The sequence below is a fragment of the Euphorbia lathyris genome, chromosome 3 (genome assembly GCF_963576675.1).
Source record: "Euphorbia lathyris chromosome 3, ddEupLath1.1, whole genome shotgun sequence".
Classification (NCBI taxonomy): domain Eukaryota; kingdom Viridiplantae; phylum Streptophyta; class Magnoliopsida; order Malpighiales; family Euphorbiaceae; genus Euphorbia; species Euphorbia lathyris.
Window position 1 is genome coordinate 34,275,848 of NC_088912.1, and position 21,479 is coordinate 34,297,326.

Below are 21,479 nucleotides of genomic sequence, written 5' to 3' on the forward strand. Positions count from 1 at the left end.
GACAACTCTTGTCACATTTGTGACGAATTTGTCACAAATGTGACATCGCAGCAATTCAATTGTTAGATTTTTTTTCTTTCTCATTTTTGAGCTTTCCATCTTAATCCTCTTCCGCGCCACTAATTTTTCAAAGGTTGAATGAAACATAATCTCTTCTCTCTATAAACCACCGTCTTTTCACCAGTTTGGGATGGCGAAGAAAATGTTGAGAGTCTGAGGAAGAAGGTGAATTGAAATAAGGGTATTTTTGTCCAAAGTTGATGAGAGTGTCTATTTTAGTGAGATGGAAGTAAAGTGGGCCAAATATGTTAATAGGTCCCTCCAAATGGGCTAGATTAGTAATTAGCCCTATTATAAACCTCTAATTTTACCTCGTCGAATATCTTATTTACCCCCCCTCCACTTAACTCCATAAAAGTGGTATTTTTCACCCATTACAATCCGTTATCGATGCCTAAATTGATACCCTTTTTTAAACGTTAAACTTATATTGGTGTTATTTTGTACGTGGGACCTAAATTGATATTTCTCCAAAAACCATAGGCCTATTTTGATAAATGGAGGAAAATAGAGGAAATTGAAACGATACCGTTACAGATGAAGAAAGATACAAGACCAACGAGAAAAGCAGGCGTATAAGCTAAAAACATACAATTTCTACAAGAAATTGAACATAATACTTCAATAATCTCAAAAATTGCTAACGATTGGTATCAGAAATTGAAGAAGATGAATCGAAGAAGAAGAAGAAGAAGAAGAAGAAGAAGAAGAAAAAGCGGACGAAGCAGAAGAAGAAGCGGGAGCAGGAGCAGGAGCAGATGGATCGATCAAATAGAACTAAGGATAATTTTATCCAAAACGGATGAAAGTGTCTAATTTGGTGAGATGGAAGCAAAGTGAGTTAGATATATAAATGGACAATTTTAGTTGAGCTAGATTTGTAATTTACGCTTTATAATACTTTTAGAATGTGTGGTGAAAAACTGTTTGGGAAAACACATTGAAGTTAAATCACAAATTTAAAAAATACTTGTTTTAGGAGGCTTTTTCAAATAGAGGATTGAATTATTTATATTAAAAGATTTTTTTTAATCTCCATCCATCTTTGATGTACCGCTTTAACTATTATAATTTAGGATTAGACTATGCTTACTTTGTTTTTGATAAAGTAAGCTTTACTTTGTTTTCTCTACCATTCAAAGCAAAGCTTACTTTGTCAAAAACAAAGTAAGCATAGAAAACATCATTTAATTTATATCAATTATTACTATTTACAATTGATGTTTAAATGGTTCTTCAATCTTTTTATAATTTACGTCAATTCTTTATATTCTATAAATAGAAAAATATTTTTCACATTTCAAATCAAAACAGTTTAATTAGTAGATGTATTATGAACATTTTGAATACAATATAATTTCTAAAGTAATATAGTATTGGATACATCTCTGTTTCGTAGAATAAATTTAAATTTCTGGTGAATTTGATTCTCATCATTTCTTTAGTTAACTATATATATATATATATATATATATATATATATATATATATATATATATATTTATTGATACTATGATTTATCAATTTATTGATTTTTGTGGAATTAATAAATTGGATTGAGTGGATCTAATTAATTATTTATCTGTAACTGGAATGAGCCAAACATGGTTCTATTAGTATTAGATTTAATCATAATAAGTGAGATATAAATAGAATATTATGACAAATCTCTCTATTCGAGTGAGAAAAGTTGTCCATACCCCTGTCTCCGTCTTCCCTTATTGGCAATATGCATGTAGTCTCAAGCAAAAAGTCTTTAAATCCTTGGTTGTCCACAACGATAAATAGAAAATACCTCGTGATGGTTATTTGATGGTTATTTTATTTGTAAAGGGGGGGTGTGTGTTATGCCTAGATGGTTACAGCTTGTCTAGTTTTGTGATTCGTGATTTTAGGAGTGATTTTTTCCTACGATGCATGAGGTTTCTCAGGGTATCAATTCTGCCACTGCTGAAGTTCTCGCTATCAAAGAAGCACTAAGTTGGTTGAAACAAAACAGTTGATCGAAGGTTTACATCCAGTCAAATTATTTGTCTGTTGCTAATAAATTAACAACTCATCTTGCTATATATATATATATATATATATATATATATATATATATATATATATATAATCTTTCAGATGCTTTAAATAACTGTTTTAGTTCATTAAAAGATTTAAATGTTTGTTCTATTTCTTTCTTTAAACGTTCAATGAATATGATAATTTATTACCGAGCTCATGCTCAGGGACAGAGATAGGGGGGTCCGGACCCCTCCGGCCGCCGGAACCATCATGGTCACGAATAGTTTCGGCCCTCCTAATATAAGGTCTCTATAAATCCAAATTTCTAATTTTTTTGGTCTGTTAGGTCTTTCTAAATCCAAATTTCTAATTTTTTGGCCGGTTAGGCATTCATAAATTCAAATTTCTAATTTTTTTTATCTTTTAGACCTCCTTAAATCCAAATTATTATTTTTTTTTGGCCTGATAGTCCATCTGAAATCAAATTTTTATAATTTTTTTTATATGTTCAATCCTCCCTAAATCCAATTTTTTTACATGTTAGAACTTTTAAACAAAATGTAGCTTAATTTTGAAAAATTGTATATTAATATTTAAAATTAGTTCTTAACTATTCAAATTATAACACGCATATATACAAAAAAAAAAAAATAAACAAATTCGATTTAACAAAGCACATGTAAAATCGACCCCCTAACCGAATAATCATATATTCGCCACTACTTATTCTATGAGTAGACAGTTTCTTTTTCCATGTTGTTGTTTCCAAACGTTAATATAAATTGTTTATTTAAAAAAAAAAAGGGTGGCATGATAAAATAAAATGAAACAAGTTGTAATGTCAACCATGTAAATTATAAATTTATACTGTAAAAGGGTAGGACTTGATTGCGTCCCGCAACCTTAAAAATGTGAGAGGATAATTTTGCAATATCAAGGAAATGAAAGGTCAATCCCCAACAAAATTTAGAATTCAAACTTTTACAAAGATAAATGGAGTTAAAAAAGAAAAATCAATTTTACGATCACTTATAACGGTCGGATACGCGGATCTCGTAAACGGCGTTGAGTCTCTTCAGCTCAGCAGTAGAAAACCCGTCCTACCCCATAACGGCAAAACCCCATCAATTTCTATTTTTTTTTAGCTTTCATCTCTCTTCAAACTCACATTTCTACTCTCTCTCTCTCTCTCTCTCTCTCTCTCTTTATTTATTTTATCAGCTTGTAAATCTTATTCTTTTCAAAAAATAAAATCTTGGTTTCCACATTCTACTTCTGAAATTTGTCGCCATTTTCCAGAGAATCTGTTGTTCTTCTTGACTTGCTTTGAATTTCTATTTCCATTCCTCAAGGCCGGCTTTGAATTTTAAATAATCTTCACTGTACGGTAAGTTTTTCTTCTTTCATCTATACTACATTCATCTTTTTCAGATTTTTGTTGATGATTTAGTTCGATTCTTATGGATCCATCTTTGATTCAACAATGAGTTCTTTCACGTATGTTTAGTAGCTATACGTTGAGTAGTTGAGGTTCGCATTGTACTTTGATCACTGTGTTTGTGTTCTTGATTTTGTTATGTGAGCTGAGTGGATTTGAAATTGGAGGGACTCACTCAGCATTCTTGAAATGGCAACTTCATTAAAATATTTTTCTTCTTTCTTATTTTAGCGCTTCCGATTCAATCCAGAATTGGTATATTTTATTTCATTTATTGGCTTTTAATATTGTTAAGATTTCCAGCTGATGCTGAAATGAGCGGCTTCTATTTAACTTTTTTTCATTTCTTACTAATTTGTGTGTGAATTATCAGTGAAGTTGACTCTGTGAGAAGTGGGTGCTTAAGATTCAATCCGGAATTGCTATTTTTGCAGAGCTACATCGAGATGGATTCTTCACAATCACTGAGAAGGGGGGGCTTGGTTTCGCTATCACCATCGCAGACTCCACGATCAAGTGATAAAGCAGTTCGAGATCTGCGATTAGCTGAGTCGAATTCGAACAGCAAACATGAGAAAGAAAAAGGTGTCAATGTACAAGTCATCGTACGTTGTAGGTGAGTCAAGGAATGTTGGAAGTTGGTTAATTCTTTAAATTCGTGCGATTTTTTTTGAGTTGTTTCTGAAACTCGCATTTGGATGTAAGCCGATTATCGTATGAACTTCCCTTATGAGATTAGGGAAAAAAAAACATTTTGTTCTTACGCTTTTACTTGTTTACATTATATTAGTGTGTAAGTTTAATGCTCAGGATGCCGAATGATTGGAGTTTGCCCTTCGCAGGCCATTGAGTGAGGATGAGTTAAGAGTACATACTCCAGTTGTAGTTTCTTGTAATGAGGGTAGAAGAGAAGTTGCGGCTATTCAGAATATTGCTAACAAGCAGATTGATCGAACCTTTCTATTTGACAGGGTTTGGCCCTTCCCCCCTTTCTATTTCCGTGTCTTTTAATGCTTGCTTTTAATTTAAAAAAACCGAGGAAGTAAGGGGCAATGAATTCTCCTCGGTTTGTTGTTTAATTATTTAATTTCAGATGATAAGGAATGGTTCTAAAGCTCAAAATATTCTTCTTAGGTTTTTGGTCCAACGTCCCAGCAGAGAGATTTGTATGACCTGTCAGTATCTCCAATCGTTTATGAAGTTCTTGAAGGTTATAACTGCACTATCTTTGCCTATGGGCAAACAGGGACAGGAAAGACATACACAATGGAAGGAGGAGCAAGGAAAAAGGTTTGACTTTGCTAGACATGTTGTGGTCAAATGTAATTCGTCTCTTTGCTGTTCTACTCAAACGGTTTCAAATTTTATTTGTTCACTTCTGTAGAATGGAGAATTTCCCAGTGATGCTGGTGTCATCCCAAGAGCAGTTAAACAAATTTTTGACATATTAGAAGCTCAGAATGCTGAGTATAGCATGAAAGTTACATTCTTAGAGCTGTACAATGAAGAAATAACAGATCTTCTGGCCTTGGATGAGACTCCAAAATTTGTGGATGACAAATCTAAGAAACCTATAGCTCTTATGGAAGATGGAAAAGGTGGTGTATTTGTTAGAGGTTTGGAAGAAGAAATTGTATGTACTGCAAATGAAATTTACAAAATCTTGGAGAAGGGTTCAGCAAAAAGGCGTACAGCAGAGACTTTACTTAACAAGCAAAGTAGTCGTTCCCACTCCATATTTTCCATCACCATCCACATCAAAGAATGTACTCCTGAGGGAGAAGAGATGATCAAATGTGGAAAGCTGAACCTTGTTGACCTTGCTGGTTCAGAAAATATTTCACGTTCTGGTGCACGAGAGGTAATATTGTCACCCAGTCTCTGCCCACAGTAATGTAATCTGAAAGGCTTATGCATCTACGAGTGTTTTTTTTTTTTTTTTTTGCCATAGTGAAGCTAAATTTCTAATTGCTGCATAAAGTACACATTTACAATGTTTTTATAGGACAATTAAGCAAATTTTTACACCTTTAAGTTTTTCATTCAAAGAAATGCCTCTTGCAGGGCAGAGCAAGGGAGGCAGGAGAGATTAATAAGAGCTTGCTTACACTTGGACGCGTGATCAATGCTCTCGTGGAGCATTCAGGCCATGTTCCATACAGGTATCACATATAAGAAGTGTGATAATTCTCTTTGTAGTTTAATTTATTTTTTAGTGATGCAATGAAAATGATTGCATTAATTTCCAGGGATAGCAAGCTAACAAGACTATTGAGGGATTCACTTGGAGGAAAAACAAAGACATGCATAATTGCCACAATCTCACCCTCTATCCATTGTTTGGAAGAAACACTTAGCACTCTAGATTATGCTCATCGTGCCAAGAATATCAAGAACAAACCTGAGGTTAGTAGTTCCTTTTATATGAAAATGCAGTGTTCTGTTGACTTGCTTATTGGTGCCTATTTGTGCATCTTTCATTTTACTTCTTTTGAAACATGTTCAAATAATTTGCATTGGTTATTGTTTCAGATCAATCAAAAGATGATGAAATCTGCAATGATCAAAGACTTGTACTCTGAGATTGACCGGCTGAAGCAAGGTATTTCATTGCTTTCTAAAAGTCCTTCGCAGATGACGCCTATATATCTAAGAAAACTGAATTTTGAAATAAGAAATAACGTGTTTGATTTCTTGATGCATACTCTAGAGGTATATGCTGCAAGAGAGAAAAATGGAATCTATATACCACGAGATAGGTATCTTCAAGAGGAGGCTGAAAAGAAGGTTTACTTTCTATAGTACAGTTGGCTGCTTATGTCCATTTGCTGCGAAATTGAAATATCATTAACATTTTTTTTTTCTATTTTTTCCTAGGCAATGGCTGAAAAAATAGAGCGCATGGAACTTGGCTCAGAATCCAAGGACAAGGTTTGCATTGCACCATTTCTGTTACATCTCCTTGCACCTTTGTTCAGTTTGCCTGTGCAAAAGAAAGACTAATTACTTACCACTTCCACAGCAATTGATGGAGCTTCAAGAACTCTACAATTCTCAGTTACTTTTAACAGCAGAATTAAGTGAAAAACTTGAGAAAACTGAGGTAACTATATGGTGTTAACCTTTCTGCTCTCTTCTTTGAACAATACTTGACTTTGTTACTTGCAAATCCAGAAAAAGCTTGAGGAAACTGAAAATTCATTATTTGATCTCGAAGAAAAACACAGACAAGCAAATGCAACAATAAAAGAGAAGGAGTTTTTGATATCTAATCTCCTAAAATCTGGTGAGCGATGCCATCTTGTACATTATCATGCTTTACTTCGTTCATTCTTCTAGGATGTATCTGTCTTCTTCTAGAAGAGTAGAGAAAATAGCTCTGAGAAAGTCATTGATTTGATATAAGTTTCAATTTGTGCTTTCATATGTAATCGATTATTCATCATAACGATCCTTGTCTATCTTCTAGAGAAAGCTCTCGTTCAACGTGCATTTGAGCTTCGAGCAGAACTAGAGAATGCTGCATCAGATATATCCAATTTATTTGCAAAAATAGGTTTGTATTTGTCTGAAACTTGAATTTCCTTTAGGGTATTATCTTCTGCAGAATTATTGATCACTAACAGCTGATAATGGTTGGATCTCAGAGCGGAAAGACAAAATTGAAGATGAAAACAGAATACTTATTCAGAAATTTCAATCTCAGTTGACCCAACAGCTTGAGATATTGCACAAGACTGTTGCGATTTCTGTGACTCAACAGGAGCAGCAACTGAAAGGCATGGAGGAAGATATGCAGTGTTTTGTATCAACAAAGGCTGAGGTAAATTTTGAATAAGATTGCAACTTGTGTCTTTGTAGTAGTTATCATTCCTAACAAGTTTGTTTTGCCATGCACAAAGGCTGCTGAAGAACTCCGTGGAAGAGTTGGAAAGCTGAAAGCCATGTATGGCTCTGGTATGGTCTCTTTGGATGAAATGGCTATAGAACTTGAGGGAAATTCTCGGTCAACTTTTGGCAATCTGAATTCAGAAGTTTCCACCCACTCCCATGCTCTGGAGGGTGTAAGTTCCTTGGCTACTTCTAAGTTACAACTTTTTTTGACCCTGACTTTGAGTTAATTAGAAGAGTTACTTTTTTTAACTCCATCTAATATGAGTTGTATTTGATTCAGCTTTTTCAAGGAATTGCTTCAGAGGCTGATGCATTATTAAGTGATCTCCAAAATAGTCTTCACACACAAGAGGAGAAGCTAACTGCCTTCGCAAAACAGCAGCGCCAGGTTTGTAGATGTTGAGTTTTTAATTTCATTAACAGATGTCAGGTTTTATAACTTTCAGCCAACTAACAGTGTTCTTTTTAATCAAATATTGGATATAGGCTCATTCCAGAGCAGTTGATACTGCGCGTTCAGTTTCTAAAATAACAGTTAACTTCTTCAAGAGTCTAGATATGCACGCGTCAAATCTGACCCAATTTGTCGAAGAAGCACAGACTGTCAACGACCAGAAGTTGTCTGAACTAGAAAAGAAGTTTGAGGTAGTTACAGTCATCTTCTAAAAATCCGACACTGGATCTCAGTCTAGGCCCTTTATTTTTCCCAGTAACATGGATTTGCTTGTTTTGTAGGAGTGTGCAGCCAATGAAGAGCGACAGATGTTGGCAAAAGTTGCAGAACTACTTGCAAATTCAAATGCAAGGAAGAAAAAACTGGTATTACTACGCACATCTAACATCTGTGAGATTTTACAAGTATGCTTCAAGTGGTAGCTTAATTAATGCTTGTGATTTAGGTTCAAATGGCAGTGCATGATCTCCGGCAGAGTGCAAACAGCCGGACCAGCAAATTACAGGAAGAAATGTCAACAATGCAGGATTCCACATCTTCTATTATGGCTGAATGGACAATCCACATGGAAAAGACAGAAACCAACCATCTCGAGGACACTAATGCAGTGGAGAGTGGAAAGAAAGAACTGGAGGATGTTCTTCATAACTGGTACACGGTTTTGAATTCAATTTTATTTAGCATTGCGTGCTGTCTGTCTAGCTGCACTTCTGAAGTTGTTGTAATAAAATTTGACCAGTGTGAAGAAGGCGAGAATGGGCGCTCAACAGTGGATGAATGCTCAAGAATCCTTGCTCAACCTAGAGAAAAGCAATGTCGATTCTGTAAATTCCATTGTTAGGTATGTGACTTCTTATGAATATATTTTTGGTTTGTCATCAAGGTCACTGACTTGATTCCTTATATAGTGGAGGGATAGAAGCAAATCAAGCCCTACGTGCACGGTTTTCATCTGCTGTATCAGCTGGACTTGAGGATGTGGATCTAGCAAATAATAATTTGCTCTCTTCAATTGATCGTCAGTATCAAAACTTTTTTCACATCCATGGATTCTTGTTTATTGTATGATTTCGTATGTTCTCAGACAAAAAATATGTGCAGATTCATTACAACTTGACCATGATGCTTGTGGAAATCTGAATTCCATGATTGCCCCTTGCTGTGAAGATCTAAGAGAACTAAAGGGTGGTCATTACCACAAGATTGTAGAAATTACAGATAATGCTGGGAAATGTCTTGAGAGTGAATACACGGTAAGATTTTGAGTATTATAATGTGGAGCGAAGTTGATTCTTGTGCATGTGTCTATTTTTCGTCTAACAGTATCAATACATAGGTGGACGAACCATCTTGTTCAACGCCGAGGAGGCGGTCATTCAATCTCCCGAGTATTGAATCGATCGAGGAACTCAGAACTCCTGAATTTGAGGAATTATTAAAATCATTCTGGGAAAACAAGTCTAGACAAGCAAATGGAGATATAAAACATATTGCTGCAGCAACATATGAAGCTGCCCAGTCCTTGAGAGACCCCAGAGTTCCTCTCACTGCTATTAACTAAGGTGAAATGGAACAGAACATTACAGATGATAGTAAAGATATAGCTGGAAGAAGAGGTTGTGTACAGAAGAAGAATATAATATTATATTGGTTCATTGATTGGTTTTGCTTAGTTGAAATACATTGACAGATTCTTTGGTATATATTTTTGTTGGTTCACTCAGAATCACGATAACAGTTATTTTCATAAGAGGTTCGTTATCATAAATATTATTGTATGAAACAATTACATGAGTTTTGAAATGGGAAGAGGTTCGTTATCATAATATTATTGTATGAAACAATTACATCAAGTTTTGAAAGCTTTGGAAGGCTTCGTTTGTTTGTCCCTTTCTAGCATAACAACACGATTTACACCTTTCTAGCATAACACGATTTACAAAGAATCTACTTGTTATGATCTATTTAACACGATCATATTACTAATTTTTATTGCATTTATATCATATAAAAATAGGGCTGTAATCGAGCCGAGCCGAGCCGAGCCGAGCTTTGACCTGCTCACTATAAAATTAAGTCCGAGCCGAGCCCGAGCCAAGCTTTGGCTTGCTCAACGAGCTTGAGCCGAGCTTGAGCCGAGCTTCGAGCTTGTTTCGAGCCCAAAATCCTATTTGGATTTGGTTCATTAAGAAAATTATCTAACCATGAATTGTTTGTGAGTAAATCGTTGATTATATTTGTGAAATTTGCTCGCAAATAACTCTTTAATTGTGTACATAAACAAGCTCACAAGCAAAGTTCGTGAATAAATAAACAAGATGTTTACAAATAGTTCATCTATAACTTATTTATTATAACTTATTTATTATGTTTGTGAACGAACTCATCTAATAGCAAATAAAATAATATTAAGTTTAGATATTTGTGAACTAACATAAAACTATATAGTTTTCTACAAAACTAAAATTTCGAACCTGCTCGCGAGCTTTCGAGCCGAGCTTTGACCTTTTCAAACTCGGCTCGTTTACGAAACGAGCCAGTAAATCGTGTTCACGAGCGGCTCGTTTACAGATCGAGCCGAATCGAGCTTTTATCTAGCCGATCACCAAACCGCTCATGAACGGCTCTGCTCATTTACAGCCCTATATAAAAACAATCCATTTTAACGCCCGTAATTTTATGAGCAGTTTGTACAGCATATAACATGACATGGTTACAACACAACAATCCATTTTAACGCCCTCAAGTGAGAATTGGGTGAGCAACCCACCTGCTTACAAATTACTTGCCGTTCTGTAATTGTAGATAATCTCCATTGATTTGCATCACAAAGCATTAAAAAGACTTTGAAACTAAGATTGCAAAATTGAACTATATTCCATGATTCCACCAAAGGAACTTTAAATTGCTGTAAACCTGAACATGTACAGAGGATTACGGTTCTAATGATCCCAAAATCAGCCAACTCAAACTCATTTCGAAGGTAACAATGAACTATATTTTAAAATGATCTAACTGAACAAAAAGAAAAAAGGAATTAAAATAATAAAAAGAGAAAACTATGGAATACACGGGAATAGAACTATAGTGGAACCATAATCTGAAGCCTCAAGAAAGATCTCTTGCTATTCTACATTGTTTCACTAGAACCTCTATACACCTTGAAGAGGAATGCCCTCTGACATATATAGATTGACCTTTAAGCCTGCAAAATATGCCCATGCTTAGTAAAGCTATTTGTATAAATATGGATAATAGTAACATAAACAAATAAATATAATTCTCAGCGATTGAAAATGGCAATTTCCACTTTGTTCCAAACTGCTTTGTAACTACCAGGTGTTTCAACAAAATTCTCACATTTCGTTTGCATTTGACAATCTAATTTAATTTATTAGAAACATATTGCATCAATAGATGAGTCATGAGGATCAACATTATTTTACTATAGATTTCTTGGAGATGTAGGACATATAGGACGCAATATAGAAATGAATGGCATAATAAAATTTGTTAACCAAACTGTATACTAATAAAAATGTCATCGAAAACTACCTTAAACATTCTTCACAATAAACTTGCACTTAATAGACAATTGGCCGCTCCCTCCCAAATGTTCCATCATCAAAATCTTCATTTGTCGAATTTTCTTGACATAACAATTTATTGTCTCGCATTGGATTTAAACTAAGGGTGTCCCAAACCATTGGATGACCCTCATGTGCCTTGCCTGCTTCAAATACATGACTAGTCTCCGCATTGTCATCCATAATTTGTTTGGCTGCATTATATGCAAAATCTGTTCTTTTATCCTCATCAGCAGTCCCTGGAGGCTCAACATTGAGGTCAGAGCCCAAATCAAACCCAGACTGATCTACATTCCCGGGAAAAGCCACAGTGACAGGAACTTGTTCTGGTTGGTCAGCTGGATCCTTTTTTTGTCTCTTCCATTTCTTTGTCGATGAAGTACCATCATCTTCAAAATCTTCTTCTTCTCTCTCTCTATGCAAGTACACCCACAATTTCCTATCTCCGTCAAATTGTACACAAGGATCGCGTTCATAATGTAAACGGTCCAAGGCTCCACTAACAACTTGATTCACTTGAGCATCAGATACATCTTCAACAATGTACTGAGAGTCTCTTATTAGAGTACAAACATCTGCTCTAGTGCCAATGCTCCCAGGTAATCTGGAAGCTGCATCTCTAACTAGACAAAGAATTGTAACATGAGGAGGCCGATCACGCTTCAGCATGAAATGATCTCGGGCTTTCGAAGTTGGTTTACCACCACACCTTCTCAAGGGAGCAACTATTGATTTTTTACCATCAGCAGCGGTGTATGAGAAGGCTCTATCCGGAATGGAGTACCTGAGAACTTCTTCCTTGCGAAAATAAGCCCTCACTTCTTCAGAACTCGGGCTAATAGTGTGGAGACTCTTTTGAGCTCTCAAGTCCCTGAACCTTTCTTTCTCATCCAGGTTAGCCTGCATCAATGACACGGGTGGTGCAGGGAGAATTCCAATTTGTTGAAGTGTCTCTTGACCACTTTTCAGCCAATTAGCAAATGAATCAACCAACTTCACAAGCATTTTATGAGGAAGGCCCCAATATTCAGGTGAAGTCACCTCCTCTACAGTATCATGATCTGTTAAAGAATGCGACGTAGGACCAATCCAGGACCAGCTTTTAGTAGATTTTTCATACACCACCAGTGCCTTCCAACCCTTTGCTCCCAATGGTGCTGTTTTTGACGAAAATATCTTGAGCACTCCTCTGACAAGATCCTGAAGTGGCTCTTGTGTCTCAAGAATACAAGGGTCCCCAGGATTTGATCGTACACGGTTCACAGTCTCTTGTACAGTAAGAGATGGAACATTCGCCTGCAGAATACAATCTGATTTACCAGCATCCACATTCTCAAGAGAAACAACCCCATTTGCGCTAGCTTCATGCTTTCCATTCTGCTGCTCATCAGATTTTCCAGCCTCTAAAGAATCTTCTGTATGAGGACTGATCATTGCCAGACGAACTGCTGAGAGAAGATGTATAATTGAAAAAGAGAAGCCAGTATGAACTGTAGGTGTAATTGGCGTATATGGCTTCTTCTGCGGTTTCGTTTCGATCTCCATGTCCACAGCTCCAATTTCTGAAACAGGTTGCTCATTTATTTCCATGTCTGAAGTGCCAATGTCAACCTCCACTTTCCTTTTTCCTTTTTTCTTCACCAAAACAGAGTCATCCATTTGCTGCTGAACATTAGGTGGCATGATATCTTCATCTCTCCCATCAACGTCATTAAATTCCTCCTTTGCTTTCCGTTTCTTTACCACTGAATTTAACCCAAGGGAAGCATCAGATCTGTCTCGTCTATCACGAATATATGCTTCATTGCCCCGTCCTTTCTTCCCCAATCTACCTATTGCATTTTCATCTGCTAACAAACGTGTTTCAAGGGAATCATCCTCCTCATCAATATTGTAATCACGACTGACTTCACCTTTTTGCTTTCGCTCAAAAGGGTAGGCCTTCAATGAGGATATGTGCAACCTTTCACCAGATTCTCGTAACTGCCCATTCTTCCCTATTTTGTGACTTCTTTTCCTGTTATCATCTTTAACCTTACCCAGCCCAAAGAGAGAGCTGTTTTCCGAAACTTCAATGCCAGAGCTATGCAATGGACTGCTGTCACGCATCTTACCCTTCTGTTTTGATTTTGATGGGTGGACTGGTGTCTGACCAAGTTCACTATAACTGCCAACCTTTTTCGAGATCTCTGCCATGCCATCAAAAGCCAGAGGGCTGTCCTGCATACCTTTCTTAACAAACTTGCGCCTTTTAGGAACTAGGCCAGAATTCAATGGAGGGTTAATAGTGGGGTAAGAGAATTTGCTTCTGATCAAAGGATTGCTACCCTCCTCCTCCTCATCGTCGTCATCATCATCAAACTGCTCAGAGGAGTCTGATTCTGTTTCTTCATTTCTTGCATACATCTTGTTCATTTTCTTTGTTCTTTTATCTGGTCCTCCGTTCTGTACAAAGCTTCCTCTAATCTTCTCCTGAGATGGTTTTAATCTCAATTCAGAAAGCAAAATTCTATCATTTATTGGGGGGGAAGATGACCCATAAGTTTTAAGATTGAGATTTGGTGACTCTGATCCTGCTTTCCACTTCTTCCTTTTCACACTCCAATCATCGGATTTCAGAGAGGAGTCTACAGAAAAAACATTTCCTTGATTCTTGCTATGCCAAATTGGTTCACCATTTTCTGATAAGTCTGCTCGGTTACCCTTCACCTGTTGTACCCAGCCTTTTGGCAGCTTCATTTGATCTCCACCGGAAAAATGCTGAACACTTTCAGGATACTTGGTCTTTTTGCCAAATTCATGCGAGCCTCGACGATTAGATACTTTAGTAGTGGCTGCTTTGACCTCTGACAGCTGATTTGCATTTCTGGTCCTCCCATAGGCATGAGCGTCATTCTTTAATGAGAACGGAAAGCCTGAGAAACTGTCAGTGGCTAATGCATCACTTCTCATGATGCCATGCTTTTTACCTACTTTTAGAACCCTGGATTTGTCCATCATGACACTATGTGGCATATTTCGATCTCGCTGCATGCCAACCCCATATATTGCATCATCAGCATCATCACCATCGTCACCATCGTCATCAATTCTCATTTGATCCCTTAGCCTGAGTGACGATCCAGATTCATACCCCATCCCTTTCTGACGAGAAGTTGGAAGTGGTAAACCATATGGCCTAGAATTTACGTCCATGCCTTGATAAACAGTAGGAACCCGACCAGTCATTTCTTTTGATGGAAGGGTTTTTGACCCAGCCAACTTCAGTATGCCCTTTGGATTCTGTTTCCCATACTTTGCAATTTCCAAACCCATTGATGGTGGCCCTCGTGAAGGAAATTCTAAGTTGGAACCAACCCCATGTGCAGAGTTACGACCCAATTTTGCGGTGCTCATCCTATCCTTGGCCTTCTTAGTCCATTGCCCATCACCTAATTCCTCCTTCTCTGAGGACTCACTGGCCAAACCTTCCTCCATCTTCTCATACATCAAATTCTTTTCACTCTTCATTATATTGAAAACTCTAAGCTTCTCTTCAATACCATAACCTCTACAATTAAGCCAAGCATCCCTCATCTGACATAAATTAGTGACCATATTATTCTGATGCTTCCTCAAATGGTGATAATGCTGCCGCTTCTGAACAAAATTCAACCCCTCCCTATAAAGAGCAACTCTCGGTTCACATAACCCTCCTTTCAACATCTCAAACAGCTTCTCAACAGGGCTGCCAAAATGAAAATTCTGACCCTCAAGAAGCTCTTTAAGAGTTCTCATGTACGTATCCTGATCCATGTCGGGTAGATACTTAGTGAGGCTAAATCTCTCCTCTTCAGTTAAAACCTCATTCCACACATCAACAGACAATATATCCTCCAGACCAGAAAGATCATACAATTCAAAAGGAACGCCACAAGTTAAATTCCCAATTTGACAAAACTCAGCCCCAGTTTCCCCTAATTCTAACAAGTCGAAATCATCAGATCCTGCACCAGAATCCGCATCATCATAGTCATCATCGTCGTCATCAGATTCAGCAGCAGAAACGCGACGCTGAACCTCCTCATCATCACTGGAGGTAGTATCCTTACTATTGGGAGAAAATTCATGATCGAACCTAGACCCCTTGAAACTGTTCTTCTCAATCGCCATCACTCATAACCAATTACTCCTTCCAACAAAGAGAAAACTACAATCCTTCCAATTATTCACCCCAATTTCAGACCTTTTGCAAGGGATACCAATCAAAACCCTAAGAAAAAGAAACCCAGAAAGTATTTTAAAAGAGGTATACAATTTGGAACTACCACCAAGACGAGAAGTCCCAACAATTGAAAGAATAACAATAATAATAAGAAAAAAGAAAATAAAATTTCTCAACCATAACAATCGAATAAAATTACCTGGTTAACGAAGGATTAAACTTGGAGGCCGAAATTGGAAATGGATTGAAGAAGTCTGAGACATTAGAGACAGAGGCGCGATTGTGATTAGGAGAGGCAGGGAAACCCTATGAGAGAAAGGCGCTTAATTTAGGAACATAAATATAGAAAGATAATATATACGAGGAAAGGAGAAAGGAGAAGGAAGATGACAGGAGGGGTGGTGGTGAAGAAGACGATGGTGACGTGGAGAGGAGTGGGCCGTCTGATTTGGAGAAGAAGATGAAATGGAAAAGACGAAAAAGGGCAGAAAGGGAAAAGAGAGGATGATACACAGAAGTAAGAGAAAAGAGAGGGAGGAGAGTGGAAAAGGGTTTGGAGAGAGAGAGAGAGAGAGAGACAGAGAGGAAGAGAGACGAGTTGACTCGGTGACTCGGTGACTCGGTGAGGTTGAAGAGGGTGAGATCGTTTGACTCATCGTGTATCAAATCTTTTAGAGATTCCCGGCCGTTAGATGCAATATTAATATGTTGTTTTCACTTCACTCGTGCGGAATTCGGCGTCGTTTAGCTTTACGTTTCGTTGAGCCCAAAATAACTTCGAAAAACGGAAATAGCAGTTAAGAAGCAATGTAGCTTCAAAATCAAGCTGCTCCGCCTATTAATCCTCAGGAACAAACACAGCCTTAATAAGTACCAACTTAACAGTAAATACCTCCAAACGACATGACGACCCTCAAACGACAACTCTAATTGCTCAATAAAAAATCGAAAAAATAAGCACACAAGTTGTACATTTTATGATCACTTCTAATATCTTACTTGTCCCTATTACAATGACTTGAGGTGTTACATTAATATAAGCAAAACAACAATTCATATTTTTCTGAAAAAAAAAAATTGTCGATGTCTAAAGGTATTCCACGGAAACGTTATTTATACGTGGATCAATGTTAAATTTCTAATCCAGAAAATTCATATGAAACGTCAAATCTGGAGAAATGGATATTTTCTAAAAATGCAAATAACGCACTTCAGCAACGTGGAAGAATCCCATGAAACTTAGGACATAGTTTGCCGTCTGACACTTCAGATATCTGAAGGTCTCAAACCCAATGAAACGAGGACACCTGACAACACGCTTGCTACATGACAGGGTGCACCACCTGTTAGTGTCATTGTTTGAGCTTGGCAGCCAAAGATTAACATGTGTCCGATGACTCATTAGGGCACATTCCTAGAATGATGAAAATAACCCTTGATAGCCACTATAAATAGAAACTACATATGATCTACATGAGATATGTAAATACACCAATTGTCAATACTTTGATTATTTTCAACCTTCTTTCATCATTTGCTAACTTAAGCATTAGAGCGGGTTCGTCGGATGCTGACCCTTTTTTGACTGGTTGTTATTCTTATCTCAAGACAATGAAGAAGGTTACAGAAAATCATTCAGGTACAACAATATCATTGGTGTGGTGAGCGTGAACTTATCTGTCCTCCACAAAAGCAATGTTTCCCCATTCAGAGTTAGCTCAGGGAGTGTTGGGCCAATCATTCAAGAGGAAGGTAATGGTAAAATCCCACTCGGATTCTCGATTGGTCTCCCACGCATGGCCGACTCCAGTATTTTAGAGGCCCTAGACAGGGCCGGTCCTGATTTTTTTATGGGTCTAGATGAAAAAAAGAGATAAAAAACTCCTTAATAAAAAAAATTGTACTTAAAAGTTTAAAATAGAAATTTGGACATATTTTAGATAAAATATCATATATTTGGTCATTTAAAAAATTACTATATATACAATAAAAAACAATTTGAAATCATTTTGCCTCAGATCCTAGGGGATCGCACTCATGGCCTATGTTCAGGACCGGTCCATAAACATTTGAGTCTTTTTACGATTTATTGTCCTACTAGATTATAAATTTCATTTTGAATTTGTATAAATATTCAACATAAAAAATTTGATCGGTACAGGTTGTTATGTAATTAACCCAATATGTTATATTACAAAAAAAATTATTTTTTATTAAATCACGTCATAAAACTCGAATACCGAGCTCATTTCATATAAGCCAAAATATATATATATTATTTTTAAGAATAAGATATGATTTACGGTGGTCCATAAATATTCAGATCTTCTTATAAATTGTTGTCCTACTAAATTATAATTTTTATTTTGATTTTGTAAAAATACTCACCATAAAAAATTTGATCGATACAAGTTGTTATATAATTAACTCTTATATGTAATTAACTCAATAGCACATGAGTAAATTAGTGAAAATTAATTGTGTCCTAAAATATATTGTAACAAGTAAATCAATATATATTAGTCATTTTAGATTGAATATATATTAACATTTTGGTTTAGGGAAAAAATAAAAATTATAAAAAAATAATTATTAAAATTATATAATAATAATAATAAAAACAAAACATATGACAAATAAAGAGAAAAGAAAATGAAAAATGAGCTCATACCCTCATAAATAGCTCCACTATGCCTTTAATATTCAGCCTAACAATACATGTTGTTATATATCCAAAAAGTCTACATATTTTTAAGGGTCAATTACATGAATATCATAATTAAGTACAAAATTATAACTAAGTCATGTCACCAAACTTAATTCTTAATACGTCATTATTCTCTATATATTATGATTTTATATCATAATTTAAAAATTCTAGACTCCAATTCATAAATCCTAGACCCTATAAAATATATTCTACACTGCTAATAATTTATAAATTCTAATCCTTAAATATATTAAAAATACTGATTTTTACTAGTTTGACATAATCCAAAATTATGACTTGACATAGTTGTAAATAGTTTCTAAAACATGAATTTCTGTGTAATTTTCCCTATTTTTAACCATTGCAATTTTAATAATTATCAAATTTGAAAAAAATTCCGATCGGAGGCCCCCGTATTTCGGAGGCCCTAGGCGGCCTCCCCCTAGAGTTGGCCTTGCTCCCACAACCAACGTCATGAGTAGCATATGGATCATCAACACCAGTAACTCCTCGATGAGATAAGCAAATAGTTTACCCAAAACCTCAACCAAGTTCATCTCGATATATAGATCACGTTAGAGCTGAGCACACTGTGGAAATGGTGGAGATAAGGGAAAAACTGAGAATGGCAGGGAGGTTATACGCCATGTTAATCGCAAAAACACTTGTACCACAGTTCATCATCCCCTCCGACTGCTATCGCAATATTGAAAGGAGACTATCACCTTAAAGATATCGTTCTAGAACACGCAGTCCATTAGTTTGAAAGGCAAGTAATGGTGCACGCAATGGGCTTGTACTCAGGCTCCAAGGTGAACATTACATGGACCTGTCGTTAGAGATTGCTAGGTGAAGAGAAGAGCTAGAAAGAGTTCAAATGTAGGAGCCTAGGCACCATTCAAGAGAAAGAGATGTTAGGGATGAGGAGGAGTCCCAAAGGCATTGTCCAGTCCACGGGCGGTTGGGGGGGGGGGGGGGGGGGGGGGAAGTAGAGGCTAGAGGAGGAGGAAGATGATAGACCCATTATTAAGCGTGAGATGTATGAGATCATACGAAGGGAGCTGTAAGAGTCCAGCCATAGGACATGGGCGCAGGCAGGGCCTTTAGAGATAACTGATAGTGCACCCCACTTTCCACAATAATTAAGCATCAGAAAATGCCTAGGGGATTTCAATTCCTTGCTTTTAAGGAATATGTGGCGCTAAAGATTCAACAACCCATGTGAAGAATTTCAGATGCACAATGGAAGCAACAACAGCTATCAATGCCTTTTTTTTATTACCTCTTCCCAACTACTCTCAAGGATTTGGCAACTTATTGGTACAAGCAACTCCTACTAGGTTCCATCCATAACTTCAACCAGATGGCTTCATGCTTCGTTGACCACTTGGTGACCTCCATCCCTGAGGTTAAGATGATGCAAGACAAACCTATCTAGATAGCTATAGAGCTTCCCGAACCAATAAAGGTCAAAATCCTTAATTTCTTAAAAGAAAACACCTCTACTTTCACTTGGTGTCTAGTGGATGTAACGAGCATATCCTTTAATGTCATGATGCATTCACTGAATATCGATAAACCAATAGAAGGCGTTCATTAGAAGAAGACGAATCATGGCCTCGAAAGGCGGAAAATAATCAAGAATGAGATCCAAAAGGTGTTAGACTCTGGTCATATTGAGGCCATCTATCACTTAAAGTGGTGAGCTAACATCATCTTATTCAAGAAGGCCAATGGCAAGTGGCGACTCTATATAAACTTCGCGACCTAAATAAAACATACATCAAGGACTCTCAACCTCTTCTATGCATCGATATGCTTATTGATTCAATATTCAGTATGCCATCTATTCCATGTGTTACGTGGTTCAAGGATACCACCTGATCCCCATGAACCCAAATAATAAGGAGAAAACGAGTTTCACCACCCACGAGAAGGCGTACTGCGATATTGTTATGCCTTTCAGCCTAAAAAATGTTAGAGCAATATACTAGCGATGAGTGAATGAGATATCCAAAGATTTGATAGTGGACAAAATAGAGGTTTATGTGGATGATATGATTGTTAAGATCCACGCGAGGGAAGAATATAATAAAGATCTCAACACAATCTTTGAGACCCCAAAGGCTTACAACCTGAAGCTTAACCCAAAAAATGCACATTCAGGGTGGATTCATGAAATTTTTTAGGGTTTATGTTCTCCCAATGAGGGATAAAAGCTAACCCAGACAATATTTAGGAAATCCCGAAGATGGAACCTCTTGATTGGTGCAAAAGATTCAATAGAGACATTCGGGATACGTCACAACATACATGATATGATTTTCTGATTGGTGTATATCACCACAACTGGGTTGACTCTTTCTCATATTTTTGGACGAAATTAAAAATATGTCCTAATGTCTACTAATACCTAGAATGGCTGCCAAAAATTGGAGAAAACAAGTTTCACCACCCACGAGAAGGCGTACTACGATATTGTTATGCCTTTCAACCTAAAAAATGTTAGAGCAATATACTAGCGATGAGTGAATGAGATATCCAAAGATTTGATAGTGGACAAAATAGAGGTTTATGTGGATGATAAGTAGTGATATAACCCGGGGTAAAAATATGGATTCTTACACGGAGCAAATATGTTTACCGGATGGTCCTGTCACTCGAGCACGTGCTAAGTAGTTCGAAGAGGAGCTTCAAACATATGTGGTACAAATGTTAGATATATCGGATCAAATTGACGTAAGTGGAATTCAGGAGTCTCTAACAATTTCATACCTGTCAAATTGCTTAGAAAATGGACAAGTTAAACAAGTCGGTGATGGAACGATCATAACCGAAACGAAGGTCAAAACGTGCACAAATTAGATTCAAGAATTATCGGGGTCAAATTGTAACATTTTGGATTCATAGGGATGAATATCAATTTGTGCCAAATTGATCTCATTATTGGACAATTATAAGCCCACACATTGGACTAGTCAAATACGTATGGTAGCAAAGAAATTGTCAATTGACAATTTCAAACATTATCTCTGCAAACACCTACCTACTTATTTTCTATTATTAATTTGTACTTCCATTTTTACCCTTATATTAAGCTTGTCTTTTGTTTTTTTTGTAAGGAC

At 36.6% G+C, this 21,479-nt stretch overlaps 2 protein-coding genes across 4 annotated transcripts; one reads left to right on the plus strand and one right to left on the minus strand.

Moving 5' to 3' along the window:
* Positions 1-3,211: 3,211 nt before the first annotated feature.
* LOC136223103 (kinesin-like protein KIN-5D) lies at positions 3,212-9,742 on the plus strand. Of its 3 annotated transcripts, XM_066010913.1 has the most exons (23): positions 3,213-3,454; positions 3,940-4,121; positions 4,348-4,477; positions 4,640-4,795; positions 4,890-5,366; positions 5,570-5,667; positions 5,755-5,911; positions 6,038-6,107; positions 6,216-6,292; positions 6,383-6,436; positions 6,528-6,608; positions 6,680-6,791; positions 6,975-7,061; positions 7,153-7,328; positions 7,408-7,569; positions 7,680-7,787; positions 7,886-8,044; positions 8,135-8,218; positions 8,299-8,504; positions 8,593-8,694; positions 8,762-8,871; positions 8,955-9,106; positions 9,190-9,742. In XM_066010913.1, exons 2-23 carry the CDS (start codon positions 3,952-3,954, stop codon positions 9,412-9,414), a joined length of 3,153 nt encoding a protein of 1,050 aa, XP_065866985.1. In that variant the 5' UTR covers positions 3,213-3,454; positions 3,940-3,951; the 3' UTR covers positions 9,415-9,742. The 3 variants fall into 3 exon arrangements, with proteins under 3 accessions (XP_065866983.1, XP_065866982.1, XP_065866985.1); XM_066010911.1 differs by having other exon boundaries at positions 3,212-3,454; positions 3,879-4,121; positions 6,038-6,292; XM_066010910.1 differs by having other exon boundaries at positions 3,212-3,454; positions 6,038-6,292.
* Positions 9,743-10,715: 973 nt separating this feature from the next.
* Positions 10,716-16,470, minus strand: LOC136224385 (uncharacterized). Its single transcript, XM_066012711.1, has 3 exons — positions 15,844-16,470; positions 11,409-15,692; positions 10,716-11,058 (listed from the first exon to the last, which is right to left on the minus strand). Exon 2 carries the CDS (start codon positions 15,590-15,592, stop codon positions 11,438-11,440), a length of 4,155 nt encoding a protein of 1,384 aa, XP_065868783.1. The 5' UTR covers positions 15,593-15,692; positions 15,844-16,470; the 3' UTR covers positions 10,716-11,058; positions 11,409-11,437.
* Between the last annotated feature and the right edge of the window lie 5,009 nt (positions 16,471-21,479).